This window comes from Nanorana parkeri, unplaced genomic scaffold (assembly GCF_000935625.1).
Source record: "Nanorana parkeri isolate BGI_ZX_2015 unplaced genomic scaffold, ASM93562v1 scaffold231, whole genome shotgun sequence".
Taxonomy (NCBI): domain Eukaryota; kingdom Metazoa; phylum Chordata; class Amphibia; order Anura; family Dicroglossidae; genus Nanorana; species Nanorana parkeri.
This window is the reverse complement of record NW_017306499.1, coordinates 135,580-162,580: the sequence shown is the minus strand read 5'-3', so window position 1 is coordinate 162,580 and position 27,001 is coordinate 135,580. Positions and strand designations below refer to the sequence as shown.

The following is a 27,001-nucleotide window of genomic DNA, read 5'->3' as shown; positions in this document are numbered from 1 at the left end:
AGTTGGAAGCCCTCATAGAAACTTAACTGACCGATCATGTTTTACCGGCCTGCTCAAAACATTGCCAGAAAAATAATTGTGCTTATTCTAAATTGTAATTAATGAACAACTTGAAGTTAGAAAACATGATCTGTTACTGGTTTTGGTCAGACTAGGTGAAAGTGTCATGTGGCAGTTTGGAACAGTGCTGAGTGACAGTTCTTGTAGAGATGTCTAGGATACTTTGTCCAGGACTACCTGCAGTGAGATCTGCCCCTCTGGTCCCTTCTGCATAGCCTAAATAGAAATGCTCATGATATCCATGTCCATTTATAGCTAAATCAGGCCCTGCCTGCATGTCCAACTGGCCCCTAGATGTTGAAGGCCATGGTTAGTTGTGCTACATAAGAGAAAACAAAACTGTTGCTGTTACTGCTTAAAAAGTGTTAGCTGGAGTCAAGCTTACATTTGTGTTCATCGAACACTACCCTCTCTACAGGGTGACAATGTGACACAGGTCCGAGGATGGCTACACTAAACCTCTATAGATACAGTGAAGGAGTAGTCACCCTTGGGCAGGAAGTGTGTGTGGAGCCACCACATCCAAGAATTGGTAAACTGCAATAAATTACATTTGTCTTCTTGGGTTTAGATACATTTAAAGTTAAAAATGATACTGTTATATATGGTGACATAAAGCTCAACTGCGCCCAACACATTTTGTTTTTAAATTTTGGTTTGAGATTTCCCTTTAGTTTCCCTTTAGATGTATAGAAAGCCTCATATGGGAGCTGCTGGTCTTTGGTTTCCACGCAACTGACGTCACTGGCCAAGAAATGGCATGCATCAAAGAACCTAGGTAGGTCCCAGCACACTGGACCAGAAGCAGTATACAGTCCAGAAATCCGAGAACAGCAGCTTCCGTGATCTAAAGTGACATGAAACTCAGGAGCTAAATCTTAAAAATGCCTTCAAGTGCCTTAATTATTAACAAAAATGTATCTTATGTGTGTATCACTCAGCTGTAGATCCTCAAATCATCTCTGAATTCATGCTGACACTGTCCTTACTTCTGGAGGGTGGCTGCTTTTTGGTTATTATTCATTGTACTTGAATGCATTTTTAAGATGGAGTTCTTGAGTTTAATGTCACTTTAAGGCTTCTCACACAAGTAAACTGCCGCCTAACAGATTGCCACTGCTGTGTGTGATTGTAGAGATCAATCAACATGATTTCATCCTCTGTGAATTTATAGCCATCACAGCCAGTAGTAGGGGCTACGGATTACTACAATAAGTCTAATGAAATAATAATGGTCACGATGAAAACCTCATTACAACATATTGGGTAAAGCATGATCTTAGAATGCATTTTCTTCAGTCACATCCTAGAACTCTAGGTTGTGTCGTGTATAAAAAAAACAGAGCTGTTTGTGTACATTAAGACACGATCTAGATTTTACCACTGTTGGGTTCCCCAATAAGCGATGATCCGGTCTTTGTCCATAAAAAGCAGTTAGTCTATGATACAGCATTAGAAAAATAGATCTTGATGTTGTTCCTCTGGGTGGCGAAGCATTCACCTGTTTCACAAAGCCCAGTCCATATTGGAAGTCTTGCCCTGTATGCTCTGTCCGTCGCTGTGCTGTACAAAAGTAGGTTGTGAAAGTCTTACTATCTGGGCTCCACGTATATCATGAGCTGTTGGTTTTCACTAAGATCTCCTGCAAGTCTTCAGGCAGCTCCTGTATGATGGTGGCTACCTGTCCTTGAAGCTTCTGCACCGTATCCACGCTTACAGGGAGATTTTCCCTCTGTGCCAGAGCCTGTTAACAGCAAGATTGATCAACACGACACCAATACAATGAATGGCAATTTTAGGTCCTCATTCACACTGTAATCGGCCGGCACATACAGCTGCGTGCACGGCCACATTCGATTATAATCGATTATGTCGATTAGTTGTTGCAGCCCTACATCGAACAGCTCTTGGGAAGGACAGGGATTGCGTGCGATTAGTAAGCAGCCCTGTCCTTCTCTATGGGACTATGCGGCCGTAAGCCCCCCTACGCTCACCTCAAGTGCAGGTCCATAGGGGTGCGTGTTTCCTGGCTCGGACGCAGACAAGATCCATCCTGTCACCTGTACGGACGTGCAGGGCTGGTGAGCGTATGGGGGGCGTACGGCTGCGTAGTCCCATAGAGAAGGACGGGGGCTGTGTACTAATCACACGCAGCACCTGTCCTTCCCGGGAGCTGTCCGATACGGTCCTGCACGCAGCTGTACATGATGGCCGATTACAGTGTGAATGAGACCTTAAGCTGCTCCATGGCAACTATCATCTAAAAACGTTAAAGGCCTATACCATATGGGCCCATATATAGTGGTAGATTTTTGTACCAAGATTCATACGAGAAATCTTATCAGAACATTCAATGATGCCACCAGGGACTTGTCACTTAAAATTTTATTTGATTTCAACATTTGATTTTGGACTGAATGGTGTTTTTCAGACAAAACCCACATTCACTGTTAGAACACTTTTAACAATTAGAAGCTCGAACGAATGCTCCGAAAACAAATTATTTGTACTACTCTACTGTTATTTCTACTGGGATTTATGACCAGCTTTAGTGCAATGCTGCAAGGCCATTCAATGTGATTGGCATACCAATGCAATAAACCAATGTACCTCCAATTATCCAGCATTGCAGTGCACCACACTGCATTGTATCACAACCATGCATTGTGGTGCACTGCTTTGGAAATAATAGTACAGGTCAGATTTTTGATTTGTTGTGGTGTGTTGGCAGCCAAATCAAATTATTTGGCTACCTTATCACAACTCATGGTAATGCACTGCATCGGATCAGTTAGGTCTGAATGGGCCCTAATGGACCAGTATTGGGAAAATAATGTGTGTTCTAAAAACTGTATGCAGTTAAGGCATAAAATTCGAGCGTTTACTATATTATAATTTTTTTTGTTTTACATGTCTTTTGTTAAAGTGATACTTTAACTTAAAACAAACAAAAAAAAGATTCTGAAAGGTATAAAAGGGCAGGCACCCAGAGGTATATGCACGTGCCTTTAGCAGCTTGGCCACCTCCCACATACATTCCAGCCAAGCAGCACTTCATAGTGCAGAGCAAAATCGGAATGTAATGTATGGTGGGGTCGGAAAGAGCGGGCAAGCGTCAGCACTAACAACATTAATGTACCAACCACTGTACATGAAGCTTAAAGTAGATCTGAACCCAATCCATAAAATTTCATGTAACCTTTAATGTGTTAATGCAATTTCAAAAGTTGTTTTTCAGTCATTTTATACCTGGTGGTAGTGTCATGCAGGTGCTTGTTTAGGCACTTTGTTACATAGCGACAACTTTCTCCCTACTGTGCTCATGTGTTGTCACTTTGTCATATGTGGCCTGGTGGAGACTACAAGCAGCCATGCTGATACACTGCGCAGGTATAGTGTGTAGTTTTTACTATCAGGAAGCTGGTTCAATGCAATGATGCACAGCTGATGCTGGAGCATGTGCATGTAGACAGGAAATGGCTAAAGAGGCTGCGGAAGGGTAGGCGTGCTGAGATGCAAAAAAAAAAGTGTTCTATTATTTTATCCACAATGTTTTAGAAATCTAAATGTCATCCCATTAGGGTTTAGATCTACTTTAAGCATTTAGATTTACATAATTCAATCTGTATTCTGAGTGTACGGTTTCTTGGTGTTTCCCGGTGATAGATTTGATCTCCCATCATAGTCTTAGTTGCACTTACCAGTTTACTTTTAAGTTTTAAAACCAGGTCTACAGACTCAACTTCACTGTGCTTCTGTACCCAAATCAGCAAGTCCTTAGGGGGAAATATAAAACACATTAAATTAGGCTGGATGGATTATGGTCACTGATCATACACATACCATAAAAAGTTGGGATGCCGTGAACTAGTATCGGTGCCGATGCCGAGTATTTGGGCGAGTACACCTCATGACGAGGGAATATGGAGCCGGCTTCCCGGCCAATCAGGAAGCCGGGCGGCGCGTCATTACACAGCGTCCGGCTTCCCGATTGGCCAGAAAGCCGGCTTCATGCTTTCTCGTCACCCAGTGCATGGGGACGGCTTCCCTGCTAATCAGGAAGCCAGGTGACGAGTCATTACACGCTTCCTGAATGGGACTTCCAGTACTTGGTATTCAGTATCGGCGAGTACCGGAAAAAAAATATCGGTACTTGTATTAGATACCGAAATACCGGTATCGGTGCATCCCTAGTAAAAAGCATAAGCTGATAACAAGCTGAACTCCAGGGAAACAGCTAAATTAAAGAACTGAAATACATTTATGTGAACTAATTCACATGCCAAAGGATTTGTAATTCTTTACAGTCAGTCTTGTGATCCAAGAAAAGAAGCAGATAACCAGCACTCAATAACAAAGATAAATATGTCCCTTTTATTGGACAAAAACGTCAAGGTCCTGGATTTCCACTCAAACTACACTGAATTTCAGTAATACATCCTAGTCCAGCCAGGATCTATCCCAGTTTGTGGCCAATGAAGAAGCAGTAGCTCAATGATGAGTTCATTCCTGTGCTCTCTGTTCCTGTAAGCATGTTCACACTGTAAACTGACAGATCTATGCTAAGTAAAATAGCCCTGCTCAGATTGCTAAACAGCAGATCTAAGAATGAAGCGCCACACTAAAATGATTAGTCCCGATACAACTTTATTCCAGTACTGGTTCAGACAGAAGATCAAAGAGAGGAATTCAATGGGGTGGGGTTATCAAAACTTGAGCAGACAAAATCTGGAGCAGTTGTGCATGACAACCAATCAGCTTCTCTCTTCACTTTGCTCAGGTAAGATTTAAAAATGAAAGAGAGAGGCTGATTGGTTGTCATGCACAACTGCTCCAGATTCTGTCTGCTCCAGTTTTGATAAATCCCCCCCCAATCTGTTTTGGGGGATCCAAAATGCCCCCTTCATCATAACTAAGAAGATAAAACAAAGACAAGTACTGACACTCCTTTTCCCAATCTGGGAGCCCCATTAAGCAGAATGGATTCTGCTGTCACCTCTCAGGGACAGGGGCTGCGTACTAATCACACACAGCACCTGTCCTTCCCGGGAGCTGCCCGATGCGGCCGCGCACGCAGCACAGAGCTGTATGTGCCGGCCTTTTCTCGTGTGAATGAGGCATAAAAGTGGAGTTATATTTGATTCAATTGGTTTAATTGCATTTCAGGACAAAAACGGAACTTACCTCATTACAAACTGCTTCAAGTTGAAGAGCCTCTAGCTTCTGCATCATTTCTTTTCTCCGGGCTCTGAACCAGCCATCAAAGTTGGGTGAGCGCAAAAAATGCCTTGAACAGAGAACATGCTATGTTACATACATTAAACGTATACTTACATTTACTATAATGATAAATATTGTAATCTAGTAACCTGTAATAATACATTATTTTTTAGATTTTTCTTCACCTGTTCATGCGGGCCAAGATATTGAACACGTGTTAAATGAGCATTTTGGACCGAAGAATACTATGGATATGAGAATACTTATATTTGGGATAACGCCCAAATCATTATATATTTTCTGAGACAGAGAACAGAATAAAAAGATGGTAGTTGCCAATTTTTATGTTGCTTGATATTTATGCAACTGTTTATTAGACCTATATATTCAGTAGAGGGGGAAAAAATATTAAAACTCATTTGAGTGCACACAAACACAAAAAGGATTCTTCCATTTTGGTAAAATATAAAATATTGTCTCAAATAAATACATATTATTATTATACAGGATTTATATAGCGCCAACAGTTTGCACAGCGCTTTACAACATAAGGAAGACATTGCAATCACAATCCAATTCAAGACATATCAATTATCTCAGATGGAACCTTAGCAGCCCTTAGAAGTGATCGGGTGGCTTTACAGCCGCTCTGATCACTTCTACATTAATGCCCAGAGGTTGCAGATTTTAAAAGCAAAACTCTGGGGGGAAATATTGTTAACCCTTGCAGTGGGTCAACCCCTGGCGCTGCGAGGGTTAAGTACACATCTTGGTCTAGGGAGGAAAAAAACAAAGCTATACTGGCCCGATCCACAGAGCCAACCAGCTGTGATAGCGCTCCTTCCTGCCTGTCTCCTCCTCCGCTGCAGCAATGGACTGTTCCTTGGAGTCCTCCCGTTCTAAATACTGTGTATAGAATGTGATGATTTACAGGACCTTAGACCGCTGCAGAAAAGGGGGAGAGAGGCTCCAAGAGCTGGCCTAAGAGCTTGCTGGCTCAGAGGATTAGGTTAGTATAACTGTTATTTTCAGCCCTAGACCAAAACAAGCACTCAACCCTTGCAGTGCAGGGGGTAGTCACACTGTAAGGGTTAATAATAATTCCCCCCCTCCCGAGCTCTAAGCTAAATTCCACCGTCCAATGCCATAACCTATACGAGACATCCTTGTCAGTAAAAGGGTTAAACCTTTTTTCCCCAAAAGAAAACAGATACTGTAACTACTGAAGTGTTAGCTGGATTATAAACGTCACAATTTAGGACTACCATGTCCACAGGGTGACAACGGTGCTGTATGATTTCAAAGCAGAACAGGAAGTGGGAAAAATAAAGGATCTACTTGACTTGCAGGATGAACAGCTAATAAAACTATGTCATGGGGGGTGGGGGCTCTGCTAATGCTACTGACAGGCTGCAGCATACATGTAGCATTTGATTATGACCATAGTTCCACTTTAATCACTAAAAATGCTCAGGAAGCGATTGGAGACAACAACTAGTAAGGTTACCTTTAAAACAAAATAAATAAAAAGGTTCCAGGAAAGGAATTTTAGGGGCACGTCTAATATCATTACTCTAAAGGTTTTATTACCCTGTAAATGTATGGAATGTTTTCATCTCTTATCTACTAAGGTTTCAGTATGATTGATGCCGTCATATCTGTAACTGCATGACTTGAGACTATTTCATTCTCCATGATGATGAAAGAAAACCTGTGACCCTGGTATTGGCAGATGGCCTCATGAATCCTTCTGGGCACAGAATAAATGACTGCAATCTGCTGAGCACAAACCGCTTATTGAAGGAAGAGCTATAGGATGAAAGCCTTCTGAATGAGAGCCATTTATTACAAAGTGCCGCAGGAGCAGATGGCCAGAGCAATGTACATGGGGCACGTCTTCACTATACATGTATACAGCTTTCCATATACATTTATTGCTGCCCCTAGAAACCACAAGGCTCATATACTACCAATTAGTTTATCCCCAGACTGCAATGAGAACTCATTTATAAACGGACATCAATCCCATTTAATAGTCTTTCACATGTATGTATAGCCAAAATATTTTAAAAGCTAAACTCCGGGCACAAAAACTTTCATTTATATATACACAGTACTCCTAAACAGTTACACAGGATATGAATCCACTTTGTGTGAACCAAATGTCTTTCTAAACGCATAGATTATCTTGTAAAATTAGCAGTGACGTCATTGCTGTGCTGCACATAGTCTGTGCTAATAGCAGAGCTGTTGGAGGGGCCCAACTGTCTGTATCCTAATGGATTGCAGCAATGGAATGTCCCTCGGTGCCCCCTGTGTAGAGACCGTGATGATTTATGGTACCTTAGGCCGCTGCAGCGGAGGGGGAGAGAGGCTCCAGAGACCGGTGTAGAGCAAGCCAAGTCCAAGGATCAGGTGTGTATAATTTTGATATTTTCCTCCCTACACGAAAGCAGTTAAAGGGTTATTAAACCCTCATTTGTTTTTGCATAGATCTACTACTAGCAAGCAGCAGATCTATGCAAAACGATTTTTTTTTAAAACAACTTTTTCAAGGGGTTATTACTTGCCTGTGTCTCCGTCGCGCGCTCCCGTCTGAACATCTGAAAATTTCTCGGGCAGCCGCAAAGGATCTTGGGGCGGGCGCATGCGCAGTTCAGATGTTTTTGCCATCAGTGTCACATTAACTCTTGCAGTTCGGGGATAGCTCACTGCAAGGGTTAATCATTTTCCCTGGAGTTCTTCTTTAAAGGCCATGTGCTCTGGTGTTTTGAATTCTTTTTAGCTTAAAATGGGCTTTGCTGCAGCATTCTTCCTTCCTTCCAGGGAAATTCCTGGGGAACAATGGGTACCCCAAATCTTGTGAGAAGACTCTAGTCCAATGCAGGAGCCTCTTATGACAAGATTTGGGCTTCTCTGTCTTCCCCAGAATCTTGCAAGAAGGAGCTTGACGTCACCCTCCCCTAGGCACCATGGGAGGAAGACAAAAGGTAAGGTAAGTTTAATTGTAAGCTTGGGCTGAATAAGAGAAAACACTTGATTCCTCCATATGGGGGGAGATGAGGGCTTGTAGGTATTTCACTCTACTGTCAGCCATAAAGTAGTATTACTCTCTCAAACATTTTCTCAATAACGAATCCAGATAAAACAAATATACATTGTCCAGTAAAGTATTTCTTTATATTTTTGCCCAAGGATTTATAATCATCATGTTTCCAAACAACTTGAACTCTCTCAGCTTGGATTCCCTGAACTTCCTGTCCAGTACTAGATCACAATGAACAGAGCAGTCTTCAGCAGCTGTCCATCTACTAGCATGGAGAAGAGCGAAGGGAGGAAGGAGGAGAGGGGAGCAGGGAAGTGGCTTGCCCTGCTGTGCCTGTGGAGACATGAACAGCTTACTGGCACACACAAGGGTGACTCCATGGGACCCTGCAAGGGAAATGAGCCACGCTAAAACAGGATATCAGGGCCAGTGCTCAGGGGACCAGCTGATTCTACAGGAAGCTAAACTTCAAGAAGCAGCATCCAAGGTAAGTGATTTAATCAGCATTTAAAATAACTTACAAACATATTGACTATAATATCGCTTACCCATCCAGTCTCCCTTTAATCGAGTACTCTGTCAGAGATTTAAAACATCTAACCAGAAAAACAAATAGCATAAAGACTCTTGACCAGGACCTTAAATCATTTAATAACAGGCATGTGGGGTGTTGTATACAAATTTTACTCACCCCTCTGCTCTACATGCTGGCAATGAGTGGAGCTGCACTTGAGCAAAATATAACAACCTAATGACATCTACAGTATCTATTTCCTATCAACCTGTATAAGCCGATCCAGTCTCCTTTTAATCGCGAAGTAAGTTGAGGACCTGTCTTCTCCAATGTCTTCATAAATTCCTCCTGGCTGAAGGTCTTGAGCTGTGGAGGACTCTGTAGAAAGACCATATAAACACACATTGAAAAAGGTTCAACGTTAGGGCCGTCTCACCATCTACAACAAACACCAATCGGTAGAAACTCACCTTCCATGCAGAGATGCTCTTCAACAATGGCATCAAACTTGCCACATAACGTTCCTATAGACACAAATGATACATATTATTATTATACAGGATTTATATAGCGCCAACAGTTTGCGCAGCGCTTTACAATATAAGGAAGACATTACAATCACAATACAATGCAAGACAAGATGGTAAGGAGGGTCCTGCCCCTGAGGGCTTACAATCTAATAGGGTGGGGCAAGTGATACATGAGGAGGTATCTGTGTGGTGATGAATTGTATTAGAACGTGAAGGTTGAGCGGTTAGGTTGAGGTGGGATAGGCGAGATAGATGGACAGGTTGGGGTAAAGAGTTTCGGAGGATGGGAGAGAATCTAGAGAAGTCCCGGAGGCAAGGATGGGAGGAGTTGACAAGGGAGCTGGAAAGCAGGAGGTCTTGGGATGAGCTGAATGAACGGTTAGGGTGATACTTTGAGACAAGGTTTGAGATATAGTCAGGGGCAGAGTTGTGGATGGCTTTATAAGTGACTGTTAATATTTTGCATTTTATCCTCTGAGCTATTGGAAGCCAGTGTAGTGATTGACAGAGGGGGGATGCAGACACTGAGCGCTTGGTTAGGTGGATGACTCTAGCAGCTGCATTCCTGATAGACTGAAGGGGGGATATCCTGTGTAGTGGAAGGCCAATGAGGAGGGAGTTGCAATAGTCAAGACGAGATATAACAAGGGAGTGGATGAGTAATTTAGCGGTTTCTTTGGTGAGGAAGGGGTGTATTTTGGAGAAGTTACGAAGGTGAAGGTGGCAGGATTTGGATAGTGATTGGATGTGGGGAAGAAAGGTGAGGTCCGAGTCCAGGAATACACCTAGGTCCTTGGCAAGAGGGGAGGGCTGGATAGTTGTGTTAACAATCTCAAGGGAAAAGTTGGGGGAAGGTGCACGGGCAGGAGGAAATATCAAGAGCTCAGTTTTTGAAAGGTTGAGTTTTAAGAAGTGTTGTGACATCCAGACGGATATGTCAGTTAGTAGATTAGTGACGTGCAAGGACACTGAGGGGGTGAGTTGTGGAGTAGAAAGATAGATTTGAGTGTCATCAGCATAGAGATGGTATTGGAAGCCATGTGAGGTGATCAAATGACCAAGAGAGGAGGTGTACAAAGAGAAGGGGTCCAAGGACAGAGCCTTGGGGGACCCCTACAGAAAGATGAAGAGAAGGGGAGGAGACAAGAATGTCAAGCCATACAACTGCAGAGACATTTTGTTTCAATACCATTTTTAGGCATGTGGTGAACACACTTGACCTGCGAACCTCCTTTATTTATTACAGGTATTTATATAGCACCGACAATTCGCGCAGGGCTTTACACATGTTGCACAGTCACATCAGTCCCTGCCCTCAAGGAGCTTACACATACAGGGCCGATTTAGACAGGAGCCAATTAACCTTTTCAGCATGTCTTTGGAATGTGGGAGGAAACCGGAGTACCCTGAGGGAACCCTGCAAGCACACAGAGAACATGCAAACTCCCTGCAGATACTGTCCTGCCTGGGATTTGAACCGGGACTCTCAGTGCTGCAAAGCAGAAGTGCTAACCACTGAGCCACTAGGCTTCCTTTGATTTGTTTCACCCCTTTGGGTCCTCTGCAGCTAAAGCCCATCACCAGGGAAGGGGGGAACTCCCCTTGCAGTGGGGCTGTCCCTGCACTGCATGGGTTACATACTTGTTTAGGTCTAGGGTACCTGGGTGAAGGGAAGGACTTTACTTGATCTCAGCTCCTATTGTCACTGACATCACCAAATACAATGCAGGGCCCAAAGCACTGCATTATATGCAAGGACGTCGTGATAAAGTCCACAAGCCGAAGCACTGGAAAGACAAGGCGAGTGCCGGCCACCAGGGGACTGGGAGTCAGGAAAGTAAAATTGCTTTACGCAAGTACACTAGACCTAAACCAAGGATATAACCATTGCAGTTTGGGGGCACACCACTGCACAGGGGAGTTTTACTTTGGAGATAGGCTTTAAGCCCCACTTGGTTTTGCGTTGGGGAAGTTAGCAGGGCCGAGTGTCTTTACCTCAATAAACATCAAACATATTGGTAAAGAGATCTGCAATGTGTAGCCTAACATCCTCGCGTACGTGTGGCAGATACTGTCAGGTTGGATCAAAAACTGGCTTATTATATTTCTGGAAATTCCAGTAAAGAGATTTTCCTACTGGACATTCAAGCTCTGCCCCCTTCCTGTCCAGTCCCGGGACCCCAATCCTATTGTTCTAAACAGAGGAATATAATGGCTTCAGTAAGTGAGAGGAGGTTGTGGGAGGAGACGAGGCCAGGAGTTAGCTGGCAGCCGCAGTTTGCAATGTGGAGCGATGGAGCAGAGTCATGAGGTTGTGGCACTTCTAACATACATTGGTGCAGATGCCCTTTTGTGTGTATCCATCCATTTTTAATGGGTTCTCAACACACATCCAGACAACACTGCACTACAAACCCATGTGTTCATAGGTTGCTGCGATATGTTAAGGTCATTCATTTTTTTTATGCGTGGACCTATATTGTGGAGCCATTAGAAATTAATGGGCACACCCCAAAACTCATGCGCAATGCATAGGAGCAATGCCAATCCTTGTATAGGTGGTAATGTGCTCTTACAGAAGCAAAAAACAAATCAGAAAGGGAAACAGCTACAGAGGAACATGAATGAAGAGGCCTAGCAGCAATTTAACCATGTCCTTCAGCCACATACCAGAGGAATTATGAAGCTCTGAGTTAGCTCTAGAAAATATCTGCGGAGTATTGCATTTTGTGCTTCCGATGGCCGTTTCTGCTGAACACCCTAGAACACAAAACAAACAAAAAGTGTACACATCAATACATGAAAATGATGATGCAACAATTGAATAATAATGACCATAAGGGTACCAATTACAAAATCAAAGTTGAAAATTAGAACATTTGTCTATGCTACATGTAGTCAATATAAAAAGTACCTTGGTGGTTTTAACCACTGATTCTAGCTATAATTTGACTAAAATAATCTAATTAAACCCATTTGGTAAACAGTTTGTTTGCCAATTTACAAAGCCAATTTGCATCCATTTTCCCAATGCTTTTTACAACAAAGTTGGCTACCTGGGCCTGAAGTAAGTTTCTGTATTCATTGGGCAGAAGCTGGAGACAGAACTTTGTAAAGCTGTAGTTCTTTTTCATTTATTGGTTCACTTAAATTTACTACTTTTAACTTTAAAATGTGAAAAATTAGGTAAAATGTTAAAATGAACCTGTGACCAGACTATGCACACCTAAGTATTTACATGATCTAAACAAGCAGTAAAAGCACTCAATCAAACCCTCACCCACCTCTGTAGCTATAGGCATTGTGGAGATGTAGAGAAGTTTACAACAGAGGCACTAAAATCTCAGACAGTCTCCATGGAGGGACAGTCTCCATGGAGGGACAGTCTCCATGGATAGTCTCGGCAGCCTGCCAGCCCTTTAAAGTAAGCAAACAGCAGGTATTTGCTGTAAGTCTTTTAGAAATTGACTGAATCCTGACTTTAGAGTCTTTGTTGCAATCTTCGAGAATGAACGACTTCAGAGTACATGCAGATTGAGGGGTCAACTAGGCCTTGTTTTAAGTATTAAAGGAGAACTATGAGATGAGTGATTTCCACTCACCTCATAGTTCTAGCCGACCTGCGACAATGAGACTGTCACAGGTCGGCTCAGTAGATCGGGAGGTGAGCGAACACATACCGGGTTCGCTCACCTCTCGATCCTGTCACGGCTCTCTGCCGTGACTGGGGCTGGATTCCCCTCTCCCAGCGCTAACTGGCGGAACGGACGGGGGAGGGGGCGGGTACAGCTGGCTCTGCCTTTAGATAGGCAGAGCCAGCTGTCTCTCACGCAGCTGGGCGAATCTCGACGTCCATGTCGGGATCCGCTCCGGCTGCGGCGTCTCAGTATACCGCGAGCTGTAGCTCGCGGTATACTGAGCTTAGGGTAACGGGAGGACGCTAGTTTGTGTCCTCCCGTTACCCTAAGGAGAACTATGGGGAAAAACACTGACCCCATAGTTCTCCTTTAAGTAATATTTATAACTTCTAAAGCCAAAAGGAAATCTCACAGCTCCAAATCTTTAGCAGCCATCAGGACTGCCATAGGTCCAAGAGGTGCATCTCCACCTTGAAATGTAGTAGTATATGAACACACACACATATACATAATATATAGCAGCAAATACCAGCACCGCAAATGGTTGTAGCTGGTTGGGGGTTTGCGGTGCTGGTATTGGCTGCTTTATACACTTTTATTCACTGTTATACTGGAGTTGCTATGAATTTCAATAAAGTCTGAAGTATTGGAATTCTCTGGATAGTGCGGTCAGTTCGTATACTACTAATATTTATAGCTTAACTCACAAAGCAACGACCGCTCACATTCCTTGTCCTATGGTAACAGCCCCATCCCTCTTGTCGGTGCAGTCGTTACAATCTTTAAACAGACGTAACAAGCCCTAAAAATTCTCGCAGAAGCAATTGCCACACAAACGACCTTGTATCACAAGCTGGACAATGTTTATTCCCAAAGTCAAAACATGCTGTAAACAAACACAGACTCCTCCAACTCTAACATGTTTCACCAAAAGGCTTATTCATATAGATATATCTCTATGAATGAGTTGGAGGAGTCTGTGTTTGTTTACAGCATGTCTTGACTTCGGGAATAAACATTGTCCAGTTTCTGATACCAAATTGGATAGAAGGGGAAATCCTCCGCACACCTTGCAGCAATCAAGGCCTATGTAGACAATGGTGCTTGTAGTGATGAACACGGATGGCACCGCGCAGACACAATGCAGGAAGAGGAATCACCAGCACTCAGTAGAATAATTCAACATGTCCATTTATTGGACATAGACGTCACACAATCACAAGAGCCAACGTTTTGAGACCACGCAGGGTCTGTCACTCTTTATGCCCTGATGAAGAGACCATGCCTGGTCTCGAAACGTTGGCTCTGGCAATTGTTTGTGTGGCAATTGTTTGTGTGGCAATTGTTTCTGCGAGAACTATTATTGCTTGTTAAGTCTCTTTAAATACTGTAAAGCCCAACTACGGGCAACAGAAAAAATTAAGCTGGCCATACAGTATGCAAATTTCGCACAGCGGATGCTGCTGTCCACATCCTTTCAGCTGGCATCCCTCAACCAGCTGATCGAAGGAGCCGGTTGGAAAATCTTTGAACGAACAAAGCCAGGAGCCTATCAGCTGCCAGCTCTGTGCAGGGTATTCTGACAGCAGCTGACGGGCACTGTCAGAATACAATGAAGACAGCAGGAGATTCCTCAATCAATGCTCGTAAGCAATGATCAAGGAATCCGGTATACTATCTTCGTTCAGCCCACAGGTTGAACGAAGAAAATAAAATGACAGTGTATGGGCACCTTCCCTTATTCCTCTTTCCTGCAGGCTTCCTCCTAGCTGTAGGACCATTCCCCAAAGCAGCTCCTCCAGTTGCAGGCTTTCTAAAGACATCTTGCACAATGCAGGACCAACACTCCTTCATTTTATGTAAGGATGGCGAGGGCCCTCCCTGGATTAAATGAGGTTTTTAAAGAACCAAAACGCCTGTCGGATTTTTTTACTTTGGTTTTTGAACCCACTGGGAGATTTTTTGAATAGGCAAAGTGACAGTCTCTTTAAAGGTGAGCTGAGACACTGACACATTTTATAAATGACCTTTTAATCGCTTATGCATTTTCCTCTGGTATAAGCTATTGCAGCAGATATTTCTGACCGCAGGGCCCACTATTCCAATGCTCTCTGAACAATCTGTAACAACCAGTGTGCCCCCACATAGCCTCAACTATCACGCAGAGATTTACATTATGTTCTTGGCTGCAGACACTATTCTCTGTCCTGAAACAACACGCAACACGCCTGGGAGAGCCATGACAGACGGTGATGTCTGGGGTCAGTCTCCCAGCACGTAAACCTATACAGGATCTGACACTGGCCTTCTGCTTGATTAGCCACCCTGCCAATATCACTATGGAAATCCTGGACCTGTAATGACAACTGTTATGGTTTAGCAATGAATGTCATTGTCCAAATTAAGCAGAATACTCGTCCTTCGTCTGTTTATTCACTTTGTAGCAAGTGGCATTTTAGGGAGCGTATGATTACGTAAACCCTTTGACGACGTGTGTCAATTTGTTTTCAAACACTACAGAAGCAAAGAAAACATTGCTTTGTAGTGTATATGTTGTAAAAGCTGATATTACTATATATCCGGTATAGGAAAACCGGAGTTAGACTTACCGGTAACTCCTTTTCCGGTAGTCTTCTAGGACAGCCCTTGAAAACATTATCAAGTGTGTGCAGACTTATTTGAATCTTTGAGTCTTGTGTATTTCTTCCAGATCTGTGCAGTATTCCAGAGTAAACGTTTTCCTTTGTGTAAGAGCCTCCTGTAAAAGACCAGTCACTGCCGCTCTCTCTCCTTGTGCAGGGTGACTGGTCTTGTATCCGCCCCCTCCTGTAGTTTTCTGCAGGCAACCTGTAGTGGGTGGAGCTTGTTGGGCCACTCTAGCTCTGCTCTCTGCACAGGCAGCACACTGATGATGTCATCACTACATTTATATGTCAATATCTGGGTTTCAAAAGGCATTTGGTACCCACAAAGTGGCTTTATAGTCTCTAAAGCTATTAAGGAATATATTTAATCGAAATATTTTATGTCTGCTGTTCAGCTTTAAGAATACAAAAAGAATTACACCCGAAAACCCATAAGTCACATTTCTACCCCATTTCTCAGAAATTCCCATTGGAAAGCTAAAAATCCCTTTCTAGACCAGCAGCTCTGCTTGTACGTGGAAAATAATATATACATAACTGAGAGGACATGGCTCTTCCCCCTAATATGAATGCTACAATTGGATCTCGTTGACTCGTTCAGGAAAAATTGAGAAAACACAGAGTAGTATTAGATGCTTACCAAAGGAATTACAAGTGAAAGCCATGAGTAACAAGAAACTTCTCCTTTCTGAACAACTCATACCAACATACAGGAGAAAGACAAACAAATGATCTCTTACAGAAGAACTCCTGGCAAAATTGTTATTAACTCTTGTAGTGGGGCTACCCTGCAATGCATGGGTTAACTGCTCGTGTTCATCTAGGGACTAAAATATAAAACATTATACCGACCCAATGCTTCAAGCCGGCTTGTTGTTAGACTGGTCCTTCCAGCGTCTCTCCTCCTCCGCTAAAGTGGTCTAAGGTCCCCGAGTCATCACGTTCTATACACAGTGTACAGGTCCCCGAGGCACATATCACTGCAGTGTAGGAGACAGGCTGGAGGGAGAGCTGTGGCAGCTGGCCAGCTATGAGGATCGGGTGAGTGAGTATAACTTTTTTATTTTAGTCACTAGACAAAAACAAGCACTTAACCCTTGCAGTGCGGGGGTAGCCCCACTGCAAGGGTTAATAAAGATTTTTCCCGAATATGTTCTTTAAAGCTGAACTGAATATGGATGTATATTCCTTTAAAAATACATGTATTTTTACATGCGCCTAGCATAGGTGCCTGACTCTGTCTTGCTATCAGCCTCCTATCACCCTTTGCACAGCAGCACTGTGAGAGGGAGGGGCAGTACTATGAGACAATCAGGCTCTGAAATATGAACGTGTATGGAAATAAAACAAGCTGACAGGAGAAGTGAGCACAGTGTCCATGGATGGGGCGATGACACCACTGTATTCCAAACCCATAACTGAATAAAATACTAAACTGTATACAACTAAGCCTGGGTGAAAAGTTCATTACCTTCTGCAACTGCTTAATAATCTCTTCATCTTTGTTCAGATATGGCTTGTAGGAGCTATACACACCTAGGTAAAAAAAAGAGGAATTAAAACCTAGCGTAGATTTATATTATACAGCATAATGCAGAACTATGCTTACCAGGCTTCGAGTCCAAAGTCTTTAGTGTTTTCAGTTTCTTTACTTTGACCTGTTTAGGAACGTCTCCTGTAATAATCAAATATACGATTTTGTAAAGCGCTGTACAAACTGCACTATATAAATCCTGTATAATAATAATAATAATAATACAATTCATTTATTATCACTTGAGAAGAAGCGTTTAAAGGGGGAATGTGATCACCATGTATAACATCTACATAAATTGTCAATACATTAAAGTGGTTCTAAACACTCACGTTTTTTTGCCTATATCTACTGCTATCAAGCAGTAGATATAGGCAACCCGCTTTAACAGCGCTTAACACTTACCTTGTTTCGGCTGCACGTTCCCGTCCGAGAAAACAAAACTGCTCTGGCGGCCACAAAGCATCTTGGGGCGGGCGCATGCACAGTTCGGATTCTCGGCCGGGAGACGAGCAGAGACGCAAGGTAAGTCTATGGACGCGTGCACCCGCATGCAGACACCGCTGGATCAGAAGCGCCTGCAAGCAGAGAGGAGTCACCGCTGGATCGGAGAGCCGCCGCAACGCTGGAGGGACAGATGAAAACATGGGGAAAGAAGAAGAAGATCGGATTAAGAGACATCATTTAAGGTAAGTGCTGACATTAACATAGGGGGGGAGGGAAACATTTTTATCCTTTAATGTCACTTTAAGTATGGTGCAAGTAAGTTGCTCACTTCAAGGCCATTACAAATGATAAGGGGGTAGTCTGAAGGAAAAGAGGTTCAACCTGCGCATGCAGAAATTTGTGAAAATGTGGAATGGGCCTCCTCAGGAGTTAGTTCTCAGCTCAGTTGATGTTTAAAAAAGAAAAATGGATGCCTTTCCTTATAAGTGATAACACCAGAGATGGTTGATGTAGGCAATATCAAGTTGCTTAAGGGGAGCATCCAGAATTCCCCCCCGCCCATTGTAGCAAATTGGACCATGCTTTATGAGGGTTTTTGCCATCCTCTGGATCTGCTCTGGGTATAGGGTTCTGTATATGCAGGTTTTCAATTTACTTATTCATTTTTAAAATGGTTGAACTTGACAGATTTGTGTCTTTTTTCAACCTATGTATTACAACATCTAGAAATACAGTGAACTGCTGCTCTATGTAACCTACATTACCAGCACCTTGCTTCCCCCTGATATCTACATCTACTTTGAAGTTTCCAGTGTCCTGTGTACTTTTGATAAATGTAATATCTTCAATATAATCTCTAGGGCTTCTACAACTAAACTCATGGGAAAATTCAAAACTACCCTTGCAGTGAGGCTCCTCCCACACTGCAAGGGATAAATGTTCATTTTTGCCTAGGGTACCACTAAAAAGAAGTTTCCCCAATCTGGGGGAAATACGCCCAGCATAAGCATAGAGAGCAACTGAAGTTCAATGCTGGTCATGCTTGTGCAGTGTTTTTTTGTGCAAAGGGGGGTGGGGGATGTAGTCCAATTGCGGGCAGTCAAACGGCTTTTACAGTGTGCCCGGAAGTTCAGGGAAGTAGCAATGAGGGATATTTAATGTTTTAAAAAGTAAGTGACTGGGACCTATTGCTCAAAATAAAATTCTGATATGTGTATGCATGATGGAAATGAATACTTTTATATTAAAGAAGACTCCGGGAATATAAAAGGTTTCCTGTTGCCTGTTGCAGTGGGGCTACCACAACAATGAAAGGCTTAAACTGCTTGTTTTTCTCTAGTAGCCAGAATACAGACGAAACAATCTTCTGATCTTCGGTCCTCGGGTGCTCACCTGCCTCCCCCTCAGCTCCGTCTGTAGTGTGTCCCTCACTATCCTCGCATCTAATGCAGGTGAATAGACTGAAATAGATGTGATGACATCAGCGGAGCTTAGACTGCTGGAGACCCGGGGGGGGAGAAGAGGCTGCCGGGACCAGTCTAGCAGTCAGGAAGGACTGAGGATCAGGTGAGTATATCTTTTTTTAATCCAGCCCCTAGACCAAAATGACCAGTTAACCCTTGCAGTGCAGGGGCACATCCACTGCAAGGGTTAACTTTTTAACATTCCTGAAGTTCCCTTGTGTGAGTGAAGTAACCTCTTATAAAAAAATGGAAGGGTTTAATATTACTTTAAAGTAACATTATCAATAAATACCATTGGAGCTGGAAGTAAAACTAGTCAAAAACTTGTCTGTTTCCAAAAACCTATTCTGCATGAAAATGCCAGGCCTGCTGTTCTAATGAAATACTAACAATTTAACATACAAATATGTCTGACGGAAAAACACAATTTATCCCTATTGTTTAAGAATAAAGTAAACCTTACCTGCTAGTTTGACATCGCCAATGCGGATGATATGGGGCCAATGCTGCAGTGTTTTTGCAAAGAACGGGTTGGTGACACCAAAAATGACAGAAGGCCTAAAGAGAATGGCACATGGTTACTTAACAGCGTAAACAAAAAATGTGACGGGAAGTGTCCCTGATGTACTCCCGTCAAAGAAGAAGCAAAGACAGTGTCAATTCACGAGTGAACTCAAGAGTGAACTCAACTCTCAAGGTCACATTTTGAGGATTTCCCCCCATAAAGAAAATATCAAAATTACAGAGTCAGTGACTGAGATTGTGTCTCATGTACAAGGTTAAATCCTAAGTTTAGGCATTCTTTATAAAGTATAGATGTAGAAAAAATAAAAGTTAATGGCAAGTTTAACGTGACAATAGTCAAATATTCCCATCCCCCCCCATGCTGCTTTAAGGACTTGCCTTAAATAATGCCTCTTGAGCCAATCATCTTCTTCCTTCCACTTGTATTCAGCAGTCCCTCCAGCGCTGGCGCCGTTCTCTGATCCAGCGCTGACTGCTGCGTCTTCCTGTCCCACAGGGTCTGTGCGGTGCACACTGCCGGGCTGCCTGCATTGACTTACCCTGTGTCTCTCCTCTTCTCCTGGCTGAAGATTTCTACTGCATATGCGCCCGCCCCATGATCCTTTGTGGCTGCCTGAGAATCTTCATACGGGAGCGTGCAGCAGAGTCACGGGTAAGTGTTAACCTTTTTTCACTTTTTTTTTTTTATGTTTTTGCATACATACATGTACTGCTTGCTAGCAGTAAATCTAGGCAAAAAAAACGCTAGGGTTAAATTATCCTTTAATTCTAATGAGAGCACCAAACAAAAGGTCTGCGGGTCCTCACGTGTATACACAGTGTATTGACATGATCAATTATGGAATCTTAGACCACTGCAGAGGAGGAGGAGAGAGGTTCTAGGGACCGGTCTAAGAACAAGCCGGCTCAGAGCAACAGGTGAGTACATCGACATAACCTAAACAAAAATGAGCAATTAACCCTTGCAGTGCGAGTGTATCCCTTCCCGATGCAAGGGTTAATTAAAAAAATGGTTCCTGGAGTTGGTTGTTTGCTGAATAAATATTGGGCATATCAAAGTAGAATACAATCTGACCAATCCACCATCAATCTGAAATCCAGCACCTCATCTCTACTCCTTCCAAAAGTTTGCAGTACCACCTGTGACATTTAGAAGATTTCACTGTGCTGTCTATCCCTGTGACCACAAAATAAGGAATTGGGGGATTAAGTCTGTTGGGGTTAAAACACGTTAGAACGGAGCTGACCTATGAAGAGGCTGAGACGTATGTTTTGAAGCTAAATAAAATTGATTTTACTGGAGTGATGGCATTGGTGTGTGGCCGTTGGGGATCGAAAAAGGGAACACCACAATATTCATACAGGATATAACAGAAACAACCTTCAGGTATCGCTCGTGTTGGCAGTTATAGGAACACTGACAGGGCAGTGGGGCCCAGGAGGTAACTGCTGCCATAACAGGTTTCATCGCGTGAACAGCAATTTTCTCAAACTGTCCTTGCTGTGGCCCTTTTGTATTTTAATTCCTATATTCCTAATAAAACTTCTGTACTTTCTTTGGTACAATCTGGTGGATACCTGAAGCTTTTTTTCTTATACATCCCATATAAAAAATAACTAATAATTTGACAGGGGTTCCAGCCTCTCTATTCTGCCAATAAAAATAAGTTTGTATTTTTAACTGTGTTGATGTTGGAGAGTTTCCCTCACTTCCTGTCTGGTAAAACATTGTCAGCAGAGCAGGAAGTAAGGGGAAATCTCTAAAGGAGCCCTGGACAGCAGTAAAACCCTAACAGGAGTTCCAAGACTTCCTCTAAAACTATGTTTGGGCTAGACGTATACTTTGAAGGATTTGTTAAAACTTTAATTTGAAAGTTAAATGAGTATGAATATTAAATGAATATAGTTCATACTAAACCATTGCTTGGTTTGCTCATATGTCATCATAAACAGAGGTGATGTTCCGTAATTCAACCTGTGTTCTGCTTGGTCGAAGACAGACGGGTGGCCAGCCCATAGCACAATCTGTATTTAGTGCCTTTTTCCCTGGCCCATCACTGCAAACACCTATACAATAAAGAGTTCCAAATGCTGCATCCCTCATCAACAAATCAGAATTCATTCTGGACTGCAGAGTGAGTTCTATTGGTCCTGCACTTAGGAATTAGCACTTTAGAGTTACTGAATGAGTCTGACCGCTGGAAACCAATAGGGAATACTTACGGTGCCTGTGTCCTGGTGGTATATTCCTTGAATTCTGCATCGTGAATTGTGAAGTATGGTCTGAAATCACTGCAGTATTTTAATGGTGATATGCATCTAAAATAAAATAGCAAATTTTTATGTCAGTAAATGAGAATACGCATCCAGACTTGATTCCACAGCTGCTTGTTTACTCCACAAAGATGCTAATAAAAGTAGTGCAAACTTGCATTAGGAAATTTATTTATTACAGGTATTTATATAGCGCCGACAATTTACACAGCGCTTTACTTACTGTACAGTCACATCATTCCCTGCCCTCAAGGAGATTACAATCTTAGGTCCCTATCTCACATGCATACATACAGAGCCGATTTAGATAGAAGACAATTAACCTTCCAGCATGTCTTTGGAATGTGCGAGGAAACCGGAGCACCCGGAGGAAACCCATACAAGCACAGGGAGAGCATACAAACTCCTTGCAGATAGTGTCTTGGCTGGGATTTGAACTGGAGACCCTCAGTGCTGCAAGTCAGAAGTGCTAACTAGGAGGTGCACCGAAATGGAAATTTTAAAGCCGAAACGAAACCAAAAATATTTTTTTATTTAAATTATTTCACATTTTTTAAATATTTTCTTTTTATTTATTTTTTAATAAACTTTTTAATTTTTTATTTATTACTTTTTTTTATTAAATATTTTCAATTTTTACTTTTAGGGGCTTTGGGGAAATATTAGGGGTCTAAACAGACTCCCAACATTTCCCTTTTAAAATAGAAAAAGAGATTGAGGACACAAAGTCCTCTATGTCTTTTTATGTATCTCCTGTTATCAATAAACAGGAATCCTCTATGAGTGTTCCTGTTCATTCATAACTTGAGAACATTGTATGTTTACTATAACTATGAACAGGGGGTGATGTAGATCACTTCCCATTCATTCATAATTGAGGATATAGTACACATACCATGTCCTCAATTATCTACAAAACACTCAGCGATCACTGATCGTTGAGTGTTTGCATTGGCTCTCCTCTCTAAAACGCTGTCACAGGAGGCTGATCGAGCGGTGAAGGGAGGAGAGCTCAGCCTCCTGTGACAGGGCGGCCTGTCTGCACCCACACACCGCTCTGCCGGAATGTGATAGGAGGCTGAGCGGTGTGGGAGAAGACGCCGGCCGCTCACAACAGTAAAGAAAGCAGGGATGCGCCGCTGTATCGGCAGGAAAATGGCACTTTCGGCATTATGCCAAAAGTGCCTTTTTCAGCCGATATGTTTGGTCGGCCGATATATCGGTGCATCCCTTGTGCTAACCACTACGCCGCTGTGAAATTAGGTCTCTTCACCAAAAATAGAGTTTTGACAATTACCCCAGAGCATAAAGACTGATGTACAATTGTAAAAAAAAGTACACATTAAACGTAATACACATACTATATAAAAAATTGCAGAGGTAAATAAAGCAAATAATTACTAAATCATGCAATAGGTGGCGCCACACTCATATGGCAATGAAAATGGTTTGCAAGTAGATTAGCTGACCAAGAAGGTTTTCTTCTCAATTTAAAAAAGGCAACCCTGGAGTAAGGAGCAGCAGGGGAGCGCTGACAGCCTGGGTATAGGTGGGTCTGGGGGAAGAATTTCTAGAGATACTGTAATAGGGACACTGGCAAGGTGCCAGTGTCCCTATTAAGCCCAGCTGAACCTCTGTTATCACTGTAATGCAGTCAGGCTGAATATACAGTAATATGGGGCCCTTTTACTAGCACCAATCAACAATGATGCTCAGGAATTCAAATATTTAATAATGTATAGGCAGCCTGACTAAATGACAGATTTAAATAGCAAGGGTTCACTTGGGTGTTGAAGAATGATGGCTTTGTTCTGATGCGTCCGTGTATTACTTTTATATTTTGCTTACCACCCAGAAGTACCAGCTTAATTATGGCCTTTAGTTCCTATTTACACGAGGCTTTAGGTTGCGGCTTGGGATTTCTGTGGCAGACAGCTTCTGTCCAGGCACAACTATCTATCCTGAAACGCAGGGAGTCGTTCCACAAATCACATGATGATATGCGGACTAGTCGCTGACAGATGTGGCTGCTGTCAGTGCCAATGCAGATGCATCTGTACGGACACATCTGGGATTCCACCGACAAGAATCCGTAGGTTCTTGAGGGAGGTATCCCCAGCCGTGCCATGAATGAAGCCTTAGATGTGCAAATAATTATCTTAAAAACTTGAAACATTTTTTTTCATTCTATACAAAAGCATATTTCTTTTAGGATTCCACACATCTTTTGAGAGACAGAGCTTACAGGCACCACACCGCCCTGGCATGGATGGAATATGAGATGACATTTGTTGTTATATTAGCGAGAAAAATTTAATTCTATTCATTATTACAGACCAGCATAGCGCAGCCAAAACCTCTGATAGTCCACTGCTGATTACTTGGTCATAGCAACACTGAATTTAAAAAGTAATAGTGATACTGTCCACACCGCCGACGGTGGCCATGTGGGTGGAGAAGGTGGATGAGAATCGCCTCATGGGAGGACAACTTCGGCTCTGCATGATCGCTGCCATCAGTTTGTAGTGACTTGGTCCCCATCCCCATGGCTTGCATTCCTGGAAACCTCTGACTTTTCCCGGGCAGGTCCGGGGTGACTTATCTTTACTGCCCTGTGGCCTAGAGACCAACACAGCCAATCTTTTTGTGGTTAAGGGACGCATTGGAAAACTTGCCCCAATCCGGTATCTTGCATTCCTCTATCCCTGCCCCCCTCTTTTCTTTTTCTTTTGTTGTTTGTCTTTTTCTCCATCTCTTCTTCCCTCTCTCTCCTCCCTTCCCTTGTCTTGCTTCCCCTGTCTAAGCCCCGTTTCTCTTCTTTCTCGCTCCTTGGAGCTTCGTCATATCTTGCTTTTCTCATGATTAGTTCGTTTTTATTCATCTTTCTCCGGTTAGTCAGGAGTTGGAGATTTCGTATGAGAACTTTTCTGTTGTAATGCTTCTAAACAAAAAGTATAAAGGTTACTACTCGGGTTTGGAGACAATGTGCCAGTTGTTGAGTACGATGGTTGCACATGATTGTTGACAATTGAGGATGTCTGTATACTTATTTGGAGGTGCACGTTTTCTTGGATCTTCATGCTGTCATCTGGGAGTCATATTCATGAGCATTTTCTATTTATAATTGTCTATTTTATTGTACCCGAGTTGTTTATAAATAAAGAATAAAAAAAAAAGTAATAGTGATTTCAGCTGTATGCCAACATTACATGCTGCCTTACAACAGTTAAATCTTGCCCAGTCATATTTGTGTGACATCCAAGACATGCAACTAAAAATCCCATCATGCATCTGCCTGTGGAAGTCATGCCTTTGGCTGCAAGAGAGTCTTGCAATGTCTAATGGGATTTGTAGTCTCGCTACAGACGGGGGACCGAAGTTTTTATATTGCCACTTCTGTATACACAAAATTATATTAATATATAGATACACACCTCCTTTAAAGCAGACCTCCATGCAAATCAAATCTTTACCCGTGCAGAGAGGCTACCGCCGCACTGCAAGGGTTAAGTGCTCCTTTTGTCTAGGGGGCTAAAAAAAAAAAAAAAAAAAAAAGTTATACTCACTGGAACCAAGATTCCCAATTGCTCTTAGACCGGTCCCTTCAGCCTCTCTCCCCCTCCACTCCAGCAGTCTAAGGTCCAGTGAGTCATCAGATCCTATACAGTGTAAACAACTTGAGGACACTGCGGGACATACTGTCGCTGGAGCGGATTTGGAGACAGGCTATAGTTAGCAGTGTAGGTGCCAGCTGGGATCAGTGTTCCGGTGAGTATAACTTTGTTATTTTAGCTCACCAGACAAAGTGAGCACTTAACCCTTGCAGTGCAGAGGTAGCCCCACTGCAAGGGTTAAGATTTGATTTGCCTGGAGTCTTGCTTTACATCCACAGATGTAGTAGAGCTAACTTGATGATGTTTCAATCCGTAAGGTAGGTCTGCACTAAAAACAGCAGTCTGCAGATGACAAGAAGCCCTTGCGAAGACTTACCCTACAAGGGCTAGCACCGTTTCTGAAGACTGTGCCGGAGAGGGAGCCATTACCACCAAAGGTTCCCCTAGAAGCACCAACTCCCAGAGCAGCTGGATGTGGAAGAATACTGGGGAAAAGCACCTAAAGAAAAAGAACAGTCTGTTCTAAATCATATCAATGGTTAATCTCGTAAAATAAAATGACATTAACGTGAACCTGTGCTTACAGAGAACAGGCACAATAAAGTGTTTTGACATGTTCTTTGCATGCCTCCACCCCCTAATATCAAAATTCTGAACTGGCTGCAAGAAAACAGCCCCGACACCTAGTAGTCCCTGCACATACAGTGGGGGGAATTTATCAAAACTGGAGCAGAGAAAATCTGGAGGAGTTGCCCATGGCAACCAATCAGCATCTCTCTTCAGTTTGCTCAGGTAAGATTTAAAAATGAGAGAGAGAAGCCGATTGGTTGCAGTGCAAATCTGCTCCAGATGTTGTCTTCTACAGTTTGATAAATTCCCCCCAGTATCTTTAGATGTTTTCAAGTGAAAAACAGTTGGAGAGAGACAAAGTTTGCGTTGCATCACTTTAGTGCCCAAGCAGTTAATAACTACCAGCCAATAGTGAAAATAGGGTCCTGTCCTCAGACCATCCACTCTTTCCATTAGATTATATGTGCATTTAATTACTTTATGCATGTTATTTATCTATAAACATTCCCTTGTGTAGACCTTCAAAAGCCCGAAACTGCTGATGGATGCCGCCATCTTTGTTGTGATGTCAACAGCCCAAACCGACTCTGAGTTGACACTTAAGTAAAACTCTTCAATATTTCCTACATAAAGTTTTTGTAGGGAGGTGAAGGGATGCCCAGATGAGCTGGGCCAAAACATACAGTAATTACACACTCCCACAAGAGGAGAGGGCTATGACATGCAAGCAGCAAGGAAGGGGGCTGTGCTAATGAACTGACTCTTCCTGAAGTCATATTCTGTAGCATGTTCCAAGGCACATTGCAAGTCAATAAAATGTAATTTATGAAAAAGAAAAAATACTTAGAGAACTATGGGGTAAGTGTTTTTCCCCATAGTTCTCCTCAGGGTCACGGGAGGACATAAACTAGTGTCCTCCCG

At 42.7% G+C, this 27,001-nt stretch overlaps 1 protein-coding gene across 1 annotated transcript in view; it reads right to left on the bottom strand.

The window, feature by feature from the left end:
• Positions 1-1,289: 1,289 nt before the first annotated feature.
• DENND6A (DENN domain containing 6A) overlaps positions 1,290-27,001 on the bottom strand; it is a 58,253-nt gene continuing 32,541 nt past the window's right edge. Inside the window, exons 11-20 of the mRNA XM_018556276.1 lie at positions 21,846-21,941; positions 19,561-19,655; positions 17,263-17,328; positions 17,125-17,189; positions 12,041-12,130; positions 9,311-9,364; positions 9,109-9,218; positions 5,245-5,347; positions 3,762-3,836; positions 1,290-1,804 (exon numbers count right to left, since the gene is read on the bottom strand). Coding sequence (XP_018411778.1) covers positions 1,673-1,804; positions 3,762-3,836; positions 5,245-5,347; positions 9,109-9,218; positions 9,311-9,364; positions 12,041-12,130; positions 17,125-17,189; positions 17,263-17,328; positions 19,561-19,655; positions 21,846-21,941 — 886 coding nt within the window. The 3' untranslated portion in view covers positions 1,290-1,672. The remainder of the gene's footprint in view (positions 1,805-3,761; positions 3,837-5,244; positions 5,348-9,108; positions 9,219-9,310; positions 9,365-12,040; positions 12,131-17,124; positions 17,190-17,262; positions 17,329-19,560; positions 19,656-21,845; positions 21,942-27,001) is intronic.